A 12,937-nucleotide genomic window follows, 5' to 3' on the forward strand; every position below is an offset into this window, starting at 1 on the left:
ATTTGTTCAGGTTTAGTGTCACAAGGCTAATGACACAAGAAATTGCACACCTCCGTATGGATATATAGGGCAAGGTAAGTGCAAATAGTCAACTGGCACATTGTGGGGACAATGACCCTGTAAGTCCTGTTCTGCTAAAAATATTTTATTTTTTACAAAACCCATCTTTTTCATAACAAAATTTTAAAGTACTTTTGTACTTTCTGCATAACATCAAGACATGGAAGGAAAAGATATGCTATCAAATTTAAATAAATTCAACATCTGTAAAACACAACACATCACCAAATTTACTACTTAAAAAAGAAAAATGTAGTAATAAAAAGTGGTCTTATGCATACATATAGTGCAGTCATTTTGAAGAAAACAATCAAATCTTGAAGGTACAAATAAGTTTTACCTTAAAATGATCCAGTTTAAAGCAAAAAAAGTGCTGAAGTATATTTAGTTACATTAAAAATTTGATTGCATTCATTTTTGCAATAGGTAATAGTAGAACAAATACAAAGCATATGTGAATGCTGCAGTAATGATTGTTCTTCAACAAAAAAACAAAACATAAATGTTAAAATGTTAAAAATTGGACTGAATGCTTGGCAAAGCAAAAGGAAAAATCTTTACTGAACTGCATTCCTACTACAGACAGCAATGAATGCAGTTCAGTAACTCTAAGAGACACAGATCATTTGTGTTTATCCCAAAATTAAAGATGTGAAAAGGCAATATTAACTTTTAAATATTGTCCTCCCTCTTGAATTGAAAACACAGAATTTCTGAATGATGAACTACATTGCTATAACAGATAGTTCAGAGGGGCACTAGCAGTCCAGTAGAGATAAGAGAATGTTGGCTCCAAAGCTTATTTGAAAACAAAAGCTGAAATCTTCACGTTGTCCACCTCTGATATAGTTCTTTTCATAATGGAAGTTCCCATATTCATACCATGTAATGCTTAGAAGTTAATTAAAAAGTGCTGTTTAAGCTGCTTTGAATCTTCTGTCAAGTTTCCATGGCTTGATGTTGTCTTACAATAAATTACCCATTTTTTATCTTACATCTAATCCATGCCATTTTCTTGGAATTCAAAAAACCTCATTTTATTGCCCCCACCACACACCATCCTTCAAAAACAAAAGTCACATAATATTTTCAAGCATTGTTCAAAAATAAAGCATTTTTGCAACCAATTCTTGCTATGAAACAATATGCACACAAAATGTATTTCTTAAATCCCATAAAATCCTCCAACATGAGGCAAAATGATAGTGTTTAAAAAGTGGCCGCAGACCGCAACATTGTCATTCAAAGCTGTTTTTTTTTTTTGTCCATTTCAGTTCAAAATACTAAAACATTTAATCACTAAAGCATTAAAAAGAATTTACACTCTATTTATTTTGATCAGCTTACCTCTTCAGAAATATATATACCCCAAAAATGTGCATACATTAGCAGCTATAAACATTACATGGCATATCACACTATGTCAGCTTATATGAAAACGTACAAAATGTGAATGTATTCAAAAAACTATTCTGCAGTTACTATCTTTAAAGCAAGACATAAAATCATTATGAAGTCTTGTAAGCATAACACTGTTTCAAACAGAAATAAATATATAACACTTTCTGGTAAATTACAGCAGCAAAAAACAAGAGGCATCCTTTTTTTAAGCAAGATTTTCATCACTATAGCAGCTGTTCAGACCTGAATTCCTCTCACAGCCTGCTTTATATTTTCCAGTAGGGCTTTATTTTCTGGACTCTGATAACGATCTTGATTTGTATACATGTCCGTCAAAGTGGTCACGTAAGCATCAAAATTTTGTTCATTGATTGGTTCCTACGAGATATTAAATAGTAGTTCATATACAACTTTTATTTTCTTAATCGTATATTCATTTAAGCATAACATATCAGCAAGGCATATTGCCACCAATTTTTATAATATTTAAAATGCCTATTTAGTTCTTACTTAATTTTACAGGACACACTGGAACAGGCCCTCCATGTCTCTTAGCAGTTAAATGTATCTCTATGGTTTCAGTGCTGTTACCACAAATATCCAACTGGTTGATGAAACATAAACATAAAAAAAGGTATCTATTGTATGAAGTGAACTGAAGATCTCCAAATTCCTTAACTTGTGCTCTCAATCACTTACCATATGTGGCAGCTGGATATTAGCTAGACTATGAATTAAAGACTGGCTTAAATTGGCCAATTCATGAAGAAGAGACTCATTTTGTTGTTCAATTACTTTGTTCTCCTCTTCTATTGTCTTCAGGTTGCTCTCCATTGTGGTAATCTAAAATGGACAAATTTGTGTACAATGTAATATAAGCCAAGCCAGGATAAAGCATGCACTCGCTGAAGGGAGAGATAACAGAAATACCAGGCAAGGAGAAAACGTCCATTCATGCTTAGAAAAGTTCTGCTTGAGTCTGCAATTCTTATCATTGTTAAGGCTCGTTGTTCTGACTCTGTGTTGCATAACTTTAACAGCTTGTCTTTTAATACTGGTAATAGTGAGTGAATTAGCTTGGATTTGAATCCACTCCTTTAGAGCTTTTTTTGTACAATTGAAAGGCTTTAAGAAGGACCTTAGTTCTGCAAGTTCACCCATGCAGTTAAACTCCTAGGAGCCAATCTTAGGGACATCCTGCAGTAAGTCATGCTTTTCTTATCTTTTCATATATATATATATATGTATATAATTAATTAAGCTTGCACAGCTCTTTGGTACCAGTGTTTAGCTCTTTGTAAGTATACTTTGATTCTGTGCAAATTCACAGGGCTGCTTTCGAAAGTTGAACAGCTGCATGTTATTGCATTGTATGTACAAATTCATATAGGTTTTCAATACATACAATTACTTGTAAAACTGAAGCAACTGAAAAATATTTGCACATAGCCCTGTGGCATAACTACATGTACAGGTGAAGACAACTGAGAGTGTGCTCTGCTGTGTTCCCAGGTGACCAGACACATTAGCTCTGACCTTGCATGGTGCCCTGCTTGAGCTAAAAGCTACATTAGTCTGTACGTGAATAGCATCTACAGTGTATTAAGCAAATGAAAACATAAGGCAATTGGAAGGCTACCAGGTTTAAAACTTATGACCAAATTTCTCCAGAGTAATTTTTCTGCCATTGATTATTCTTCTTACTTTACATTCTTGCAGATTTTGTCCTCATTACCCTATAGTTGCATTTGGTCACATCAGAAAAACTCATAAAACTGTAAGTCAAATCCTATAAAGGCTGCATAAAGACAACAGAACCCTGAATACAGGCATAAAGTAGAAGTGAGGTTTCAGTATCAATTTGGCTAAAGTTTAGAAGTCAAAGAAAAACCAAGTTGGAGAGGTAGATCCTGCCTTCTATTTATGAGTATACAAGAGGAGAAGGAGGAGGAGGAGAATGGACATGGCATTCTCCACAAGCAGCAGACAAGTAACAAGGAATGGTTTACTCTGTTTCCATCAAGATCAATTGGAGACGACTATAATCATGGGACTAAAGATTGATAAAGACTATGATGAATTTCACTGTTGGTGTCTGTGCTCAAATCATGTGAAGGTAAAAGCACCAGAAGCTATGCTGGACACTGGAAAATGCTAGGGAAATAATTAAATTAATTTCCTTCCTTTCCTTTTTCCATTCAGTTTTCGAGCTGCTGAATAATGGGATTTTAAATAATAGGCTAATGTTATGCTTTCCTTTTTCTCCCTTCCCCCCCCCCACAAATTTATGTGGAACATAAAATGAATTAAGCTGGATCTCTGGAACCACTACTGCTGCCAAGGGCTGCACTTTGTGTATCACATGACGAAGCGTAACAGGTATTCACTTCCCTATCTAAATTTCCCCTGTAAGACCTGGCAAAAGCCACATTGTTCACCTGGACTCTTTCACTTTGTAACTTATGTTAATGACCATGATGTCACACAATATTTTAGCTACTATTAGAAAGGCATAGCCTTATCAAGGAGAAATACAAAGCTGACCATAACAGGTCATGCTGTTGCCATTATTTTAAAGAATGTATTTTGCCAAGTCCTTTTTTTTTTTTTACTGTTGGTAACTGATGTAGAACTTGCAAAATGAACATTGTTTTCTGATTTTATAAATAGCAAATCACAGATAGGTATCTTAATATATAAGAAACATAAAAGGGAACAATATATTTCCTGTATTTCTTTTAATCAGTCATGTAGAAAAAGCAGCTGAATTTAGGGCTTCATAAAACTGTTACCTGAGTTCTGAGTTTAATCATATCAGCTTCCATCTGGGAGTTGGATTCATTTAGTTCTTTGATTTCTTCATCTAATTGTTTAATTTCTTCATCATTTTCTATACCTGTGTGACATAAAAATAAAAGGGGTGTTAAAATAATTAAGGTTTAAATCAAACTTTAATTACTTCCATATTTGTAAATAAATTTATTTCAAGTAAAAAAGAAAAAGGAAGCATTCTTCAAACTTTTATTCTGAAGTTAAAAAAGTATTTTCCACTACTTTTCCTTTTAAAATTGCAGTAATTCTCTAGTAAAAATGTCGAAAATGCCTAGAGAATCAGTAAGACCTTTAACTTTATATGCATTGATTTAACTTTATGTTATAAGAAATGCACCTGCAGCAACAAATTACACTCTACTGTCATATGTAACTTATTTAAAGTCTGTGTCCACTTACAGATCTTCTGAGACAAAATAAAAAACCTTAACTTATGCTAATCTCTTCATATTACAGCATTGTCAAAAGAATCTGTAACTAATTCAGAAGTGAAATTTTGTTGATGAACTGGGATATACTGTTTTGTTCTGCAGTTGTTTTTAATGGTTGATGAAGGTTCAAAATGGTTCATATCTCAGAAGGGTGTTATTAAAGAATTATATATAGAATAATTTGCAAAATGGAAGTGATTTCTCATATTCTGTGGCATAAACATTAAAATAACAGAATTTTAAAGGTATCTATTTCTAAGAATTCAGACAGGAATGAACTGAAAGGGTTTAATTTATTTATCCTTTTAATTACTATAACAAAATATAAAATAGTCCTGGGAAGAGATAAATCTGTTTTTTCTCAAGTCAAAATCTGAACACATAAAGCTAGAGAATGGCTAGAGCTGGCATTCTCACTCTCTTGTTCTTACAGTACTGTGACTCTTGTATACCCTTCTCCACAGTGTCTAACTCTCACAGGAAGAATGCCATGGAATCATACAATGGCCTGGGTTGGAAGGGACCTTAAAGATTATCTGGTTCTAACCCCTGTGATGTGGGCAAGGACACCTTTCACTAGACCAGGTTGCTCAGAGCCTCATCCAACCGGGTCTGGAACACTTCCAGGGCGGGGACATCCACAATGATTCTGAGGACATCATTGTCTTTTTGTCAACTCTAAAATTTGAATATCCCCAACAGGATGTCACTTCCCTCTGAAAATTATTTGAGCTTAAATGGCACAAGGCCATCTCCATCTCCCAGAAGTTATAGAACCACAGCTCCAAATGAAAACCATGGAGCTCATGAGGAATTGACACTCTGGAAATAAACCTTGTTTCTCTTCTGAACCAGCTAATCACCTTTGATGAATGAAATGTGAACCAGAAAATTATAATGGTACATTCTACTTTGAAATATTTTAGAGTTTCAGATTTATGTAGACATAACTCAGGCCAGTCTGACTGCTCCACTCCTGGCTCAGGTTTCCAGAGCATAAAACCTGGTTTCACTTCTACTGACAGTGAATTTACAATTTATACAAAGTGGATTTATATGTGTAGAAAAAAAGCCAATAGAGTAACAATAACTTCAGTTTACAGAGAATTAGTATTTAAGAAAGTAATGATTAAAAATTTACCATTACTGGCCCGCTGCTTTATTGTTAGCATTTGTTCTCCAGACAGCTTTGCTTTCTTCATTGCTGAAGTAGCTCTGGGGCATCCTGATAAACTGTGAACAGTAAAGAGCCTGTTAATTTTAATAGGTCATTGAAAATAAATCTGTAATCCAAATCTGTAATAAAAACAGTATCAGAGACATAGTTTATCTTCGATGCCCAGCACTGAAAGAGTGTGTTAAAAAAAAGGACTTACCAGAAGTGATTTCATGGTTTTGTTCTTTCTTCCAGATTCTTTTTGTATAGACAGGTAATATGAAAGTCAGATATACAGTCCAATTTTCTGAAGACACAATACTTTTAATAAAATGTTTTATTTTAAAAGCAGTTACTGTGTAAATACTCCCATTTGAATTTACATGTCCTTGCTCTGAACTTCCACCCTTTTTGATTCAAATGTTCGAACATGGAACTGAATGATTAGAGAAGGGGACATGAGCTACCTCTCACATCCAAATAAGTAGCTCTTAGAAACAGTGCTTTTCTTTGTGGATATCACCTACTGAGGTGGCTAAATTGCCCTTTTCTAAATTGTTTCTTAAAATGGCAGTAACTATATGTTGGCTTTCCTGGAGCCCAAGGAAAGTCATTCCCATAAAAATGACCTTGTCTCGATGGGGGATATATATGTCTTATAATGTGTATTTGTTACATTTATGAATGTACTCTCAAGTTCTCTCTTCTCTCTCATGTTGCCAAAATATTAAGCTTTTTAATTACATTGTACAAAACAGTTTCAAGGCAAATGCAGTCTTAGAGGGTTTTATTGTGAAAATAAAAATAATGATCAGACAGTGCTCACTATTTCACAAATAATGGTATTTGTGAACTACCCCCTTTTTTCAAAATCACATCTTTAATACAGTTGCATATCAGAGGTAAAAGAAAATACATGTTCAATCTAATTTAACAATTGGAGACCATAGTCTTATTCTGATGAAGCTTTAGCAGTATAGGGAATTTGAAACTTTGCTAAACAATTCCGTTGTCTCAACATTTGAGGGTTCATAGCCATGGAAATTAAGTAACGTCACATACTTCTCATTGCACATTTATATTTTCTCTTCAGATCCAATGGAAGACCTTTTTTGTACAATTTTTAATTGTGTAAATCAGATTCAAGCTAAAACTCAAATAATTGCTCTCTAATGTGGAAAAAGTTTCTGAGGAATGTTGTATCTTTGATTAAAAACATTTATTTAAGTAAAGACACAACTGTCTACTAAATAAAATCCTCTAATTTAAGTATAGTTTTTGATTATTGTAAATGTTTCTCTGAAAAGACTGGGCTACTGTTATCAAGCACAGCCATACAAAAAAGGGTTTTCCCAGAAAAATGTATAAAAAAATTTACTTTCTCAGCAAAAGAATGTGTTCAGCATTTGATACAGCTTTGTGACTGAGAAGACGTATAATAAAACAGTACTAGCAGTATCAAGAAATAGCATGACCTAGTAGTCTCTGACTGTAGCCTAGGTGATGGGATGCTAAATTACCATTCCAAGCTCTACTATGGACTCACTGTGTGACTGTAAACAACTGTCCTCTTGAAGTGTCAAAGGGAGCCTTGAAGATGATTAAGGAGGAGAGAATTTGCCATTTTGGGAAAAAAAATGTTGGCAGAAAGAAAGAAATGAGATAATGATATATGCAAATTTCTGCATTATTTAACTGACTTTGCTTTTGTATATTTTCAATTGATTTAATGAATTTACTCATATTTTGTCCTCACAGTTTTTCAGAAGTTAGCATTGCTGGGCATTATAGCAATTGGTTTAGTTTACTCTCATCTTGGTCTGTAGCCTTTTTCTCTCTAAAAGTCTTGACTGATGACAACCTAGGGAATTCCTCAAAATCAAATCAGCCCTCAAACAGCCCATAAGTACAGCATTCAAACCTTAAACAGACCAGCAAGAAACCTGGATGCTAGAACAGTGCACCCGAAAGCGCAGAAGAATAATGAAACAAAAAACCCCAGTATGTTCACAAGTATTAGAGATCTATTGTGAGATTCGATGTGCCTAACCCCAAATTTTGGTGTCAAAGACCAAAACTTATTCCCAGGCCACGGTTATGTACACCTAGTTTTCAGGACTGCCTAATCCTGTAGATAGCTCGTCTGGAAGGTTACCTCTCTCCTGGTATACCCAGTGTGCTCCAAGTCACACTCTTCCCCTGGGGCCCCAGGTACAATGTCCCATATTTCCAATACTAAGCTTTCCTATTCCACAAAATAGGGTGGTCACATTCTAGCTGCCAAAAAGCAACTGTCCCTGGCCCATGCTGTCTCAATTGGAGAGAGATCTATTGCCAGGGTAGGCACATATGTAACACCTACAGTTCTGCTGCAGCTCAGGCACCCTGGCACCAGATGCCCTCTGCCTGAACTGAAACACAGAGAGCTGGGCCCTGTGCTCTATCCTTACCGCAGGAACTGTTAGAGAGTTGTTCTGCACGGATTATCTACCTTCTTCTGGAGGCACCCAGATGAATCATGAGTTAAGTGAGGGGAAAGACAGAGGGCTGCCTATTTTTGGGCATACTAGTGAGGACACAGAATGCTTCCACATCCTGTAGCCAGATTAGTTTTGTTCTTACCCACTGGTGCTCTAATAAAATATGCACACAGAGGAGGGCTTTGATCAAAATGAGTTTCTTCCATGCAACCGTATGCCTAAACAACAAGCTTCCTCTTTTTGTTTTCCTAAACATTACACGTGTGCCTTTAACACAGGCATCACGTACCTCTATAACTGCCTTTAGCTTGTTACATGTCTGTCCTTAGAAGAGACCATGCGTGAACAGAGGGTCCTAACCTAACATTTCCAGTGGCTTTATGCTATTTAAGAAAGCATTCAAAACTCTCAAAGGTACCCTCCTCACCACAGAGGAGGATGTCAAAGCCAGACCATGCCATCGACTTTCTCTGCAGATCTTTATTGGCAAATCTGTCTCTTCAGTAATCTTATATTGTACTGTAAGTAGATTAGCTCACTTTCCTGAGCCAGGAACTTTCAATTTCAATGAAGCAGACACCGAGTCAGTAACCTAAATTAGAGTATTGAGTTCTACTACAGTTTCTTTAACTTGGCTAAATTCTTCAGAAATGAATAAGACAAAGATAGCAATATGCATCCTCTTTGCCCAGGTCTGTTCTTAATTAAATTACCTAAAAGTGCTTTAAATAATTAAAAAAGTAAATTAAGTCTTTTAGATAAACTTCTACTCTGCAAGGATATTCTACCTCTTCCATCCTATCTTATTGACTATGTTTACTTCTACTGAGGGCAACTGCTCTTTCTCTGATTTGAAAACAACCAAAAGAAGTCAGGATATATGGGACGGTAAGATGAAAAACAAAGCCAAGTTAATCTTGCACCAAAAGTGGGCTATTGTGCAAAGGCTGAACCCCATGAAGGTGTAAAGTTAACAAAAAAGCTTGAATTGAGAACCCAGTGAGACTTGAGAATTGTTTGAGATTTCTAGAAGACTAGGGAGACAGAAGACAGAAAGGAGTAGATACGATTTTATTTGTCTTCCCCTGACTGGCAAACAAAAGAGTACAAGCTAAAGCTATTTCAGCGCTTTAAGGGTTAAGCAAAATATGCTTTAAATATCTCAAAAATGAAGAAAGACTTTGAGAATCATCTAGCTAGTAGTTTTGTTAAGGATAATACTTATCCTCACATTAAGTATGGTATGAAACTGTGTCAGGGAAGGTTTAGGGTAGATATCAGGAAAAGTTTCTTCACCCAGAGGGTTGCTGGGCACTGGGACAGGCTCCCCAGAGAAGTGGTCACAGCACCAAGCCTGACAAGAGTTCAAGAAGCATTTGGACAATAGTCTCAGGCACATGGTGTGATTCTTGGGGCTGTCTTGTGCAGAACCAGGAGCTACACTTTGATGATCCTTGAGAGTACCTTTCAACTCAGGATATTCTGTCATCCTATGATCAAATTTGAAGTCTTTACAGTTGATGCCTGTCACAGGTTTTCAAACTTTACAATGACTTTTACACAAACATGGAAATCTGCACCTTGTTCATTCCAGCAAAGAACAAGTAAGATTAATCACAGTTATCTCACTTGCTCCTGCGATTATTCTCATACACATGAGAAATCATGCAAATCAAATATAACACAATTGAGTATTCTTTCCATAATAAAAGTGAGTAAGGCTTTCTAACAACATTGCTGGGGGTACTGCTCTAACAGTATAAACATACCAAGCCATCATTTATCTCTGTCAGACTGTGGACGTCACAGGGCTTGAAGCTACAGCATTTTGGTGGAGCTGTGAGAAGCACCAACACACAACTCCTGGCTCCCTCTATGTTTCTGATTCAGCAGGACCTGTGAGCTGCTGCTGCCACAGGGACAGGGTATCAAAAGCCAGATGATTATCAGCACCCTATCTTGTTGGGGTGCAGTGTCTTGGCTCTCGCTGAATTTGTATTGTTGGGCTTAATCTCCAATTTGGGAAAGAAAAGTGCTGTCTGGTACATCATCCTTGAAAGCCACCCTCTGCCATAACTTTCAGAATACTAAGAAAAACTAACTAAATTGTTAGATTAAAGTGACCTAGGGTCAGATCTTGCAAGATCCTTCTGTTAGGCATGTGCTAAAATTTGAGACAGTCTCGATTTTTGATGGTTGGCTAGAGACTTCTGACATCATAACACATCATTTATGTTGGAAACAGGCTGTTGCTGGGGATGGGTGCTAAAGGAGCAGTGCATGGCTGGGACCTGGCATGCAGCTTTGCTTTGCAGGGCATGGAACTGTCCGTGCAACAGCCATCTCTACACCTGCAGGACTGACAGACAAAAGGAGTGACTGGATTTTACACCATCCGATTTCAACATGCATTAATCAGGCTTGTTTTAACAGCAAGATTTTATAAATGGAGGCTTGCAGAGGTAATGTGCTAGCAGCTGTATAAAATCTTCAATGTAAGGCCTATCCATCCATACACCCACATTTTACCCTACCTGCCCTGAAGAGTCATGACTAGTGGAAAGCCAATCAGCTAGAAGTTGTGCAAGAAGACTAGGTATGCACAAATTAGCACTGTATTGTGATTGTATCTGTTATAGTTGAACATAATGTGAAGAACGAATTTTCTTTCTGGTTTAGCACTGTGGTTGCATCACTGCAAACAATGCCTTGCCATATATTCATGGTTTAGAAAAGAGGATGAAATTAGTTTCAAAATAAAAGGAAAATTAGTGGTGAAAAAATTTTGGAAGGGGTATCTAGGTAGTGTTTAGGGCACATTTAGCAAGAAATTTAGTTTAAAAATAAATAAATGTGGGTTAAAATCCTGAACTGTTTCAAGAATGTGATTGTACTGTCTTCAGGGATGCAAACAAGAGAGGCTACCATAGTGGAGGATCATTGATCAAGCGGAGCGATTGTCTGGGTGACTGATTTTAGTTATCTGGGTTCCAGCTGTGCTCTGTTAAATACATTTTTTGCCTCAGTAGACAGATGTGGTTTGGTACCTCTTGAAGTTGAAGGAATTGCACTTGGCTTGTCAAGTGAAGAACACATTTTCCAAACAGAGAAGTAGGGATGTGGGAAAGGAGAAGGGAAAGGTCAAATAAAATGCAGCTTTTATATTTGGTATGTCAAGTGCTAAAGTTTAGAAAGAAAGAAATAACACAGTGTAAAGAAATAACAGGGTGTAAAGAAACCAGAGCCTCAACCTGGAGTACCCAAAAAGCATCATGAGGACTAACTTCATAAGTAAGTAAGATGTTATAGATTCACTACCGCAATGATTTTTCAAAAAGAAAAAGAAACATTTTTCCTGTTTATTAAAACTAACATTGTCTATAGACTAGAGGAAGGAACAAGTCACTTCCAAGGCACCTCTTTTAACTAGAGATATATTCAAAACAAGCCCTAGATGTAAATCCTTTTGAAATTCAGGAAAATACAGATCACAGTGAGAACTACTGTTTTATTTTTTTAATGGCTGAAACCTTACTTTTATGGCTAAGCTCCTGAACTATTTGATAATGTTTGAAGTTTAAGTTAAGAGATCACACTCGGTGATCAAAGTAGCCCTTTCCTTGGTTTAATATTAAATCCATGAGCCACTCTCTTTTTTTTTATGTTGAAGGGTACCAGCTATAGCGATTTCCTTATTCCCGTGAGTGAATTCTGCTACACACCTTAAAGGATGAAATACTCTATGCACAACTCCAGCAGAGATAAAAGGAACTCTCTCTAACCCAGCACTCATTTTTATTTACATTAAAGGGTGACTGGCTTTCCCCCTAGCTTCTTACTGAGCTGTGAAGTAGAGGGGGTCCAGGAGAGAGGTTTTGCAAACAAGCTAGTTTTGTTTACATGGAGATTTCTGTGACTCACAGAGGAATCTCTTTTCCTCCTTACTGGCCACAAAACCCAACTGCCTTTGTGTGGTGTTGGAAAAAAAAAATCACCTGTTCAGCTCAATTTCAGAATTCTTCACTGGAAAAGAATGATTCTGATTAAAGTGGCCCTTTTTAGGTCTTATTTCCTGGCTAAAGCTTTTCTTTTTCCTTTTTTTTTGGTGCATTTCCAACTCACACCTGAATGGTTGTGATGAAGAACTTTAACATAAATTTTCAATCAGGGGTGAAATCTAAGTTAAAAAGACTAAAAGCCTGATGTAATTTGTAAAGCTTGATGGAAGTGGCAACTCCTAATTAAAGTTGCTTTCCAAAGCTTCTGAGGAAAGAAGCTGAGATTTTACTCTGTTTAAATAAATTTTTGCATTGGTTTCAAAACTAAGAAAAATTAAACCACTACCTAAGTGGCCATAAAACAATATAGCCATTGTTATTAAAACAAAATGTAAACTTTTCAAAATTATTTTAATGATATCTGATATCTGATCATTGTTTTATAAAGACTTTCTGGAAAGAACGAATTCCTTATTTTAGAGAGGGAGGATTGAATTAGCATTAAAATCTGGTCAGTTGAGCACCAAATGGTCAATAACATAGAGTAAATGGCCTTGATGCCCAAAAGAAGAGAAGGTA

General features: G+C 36.1%; 1 protein-coding gene across 20 annotated transcripts in view; it reads right to left on the bottom strand.

Annotated features, from left to right (window-relative positions):
* MYT1L (myelin transcription factor 1 like) overlaps positions 1-12,937 on the bottom strand; it is a 305,799-nt gene that overhangs the window by 953 nt on the left and 291,909 nt on the right. For 12 of the 20 annotated variants that reach the window (XM_064650442.1, XM_064650457.1, XM_064650456.1 and 9 more), the window contains 4 exons: positions 5,866-5,957; positions 4,248-4,357; positions 2,161-2,304; positions 1-1,839 (listed from right to left, as the gene is read on the bottom strand). The exon at positions 1-1,839 is cut by the window's left edge and continues 953 nt beyond it. In XM_064650442.1, the coding sequence (XP_064506512.1) occupies positions 1,699-1,839; positions 2,161-2,304; positions 4,248-4,357; positions 5,866-5,957 (487 nt within the window). In that variant the 3' untranslated portion in view covers positions 1-1,698. The remainder of the gene's footprint in view (positions 1,840-2,160; positions 2,305-4,247; positions 4,358-5,865; positions 5,958-12,937) is intronic. The other 8 variants (XM_064650448.1, XM_064650453.1, XM_064650461.1 and 5 more) reach the window with 1 other exon arrangement.

The sequence above is a fragment of the Pseudopipra pipra genome, chromosome 3, assembly GCF_036250125.1.
Source record: "Pseudopipra pipra isolate bDixPip1 chromosome 3, bDixPip1.hap1, whole genome shotgun sequence".
NCBI lineage: Eukaryota > Metazoa > Chordata > Aves > Passeriformes > Pipridae > Pseudopipra > Pseudopipra pipra.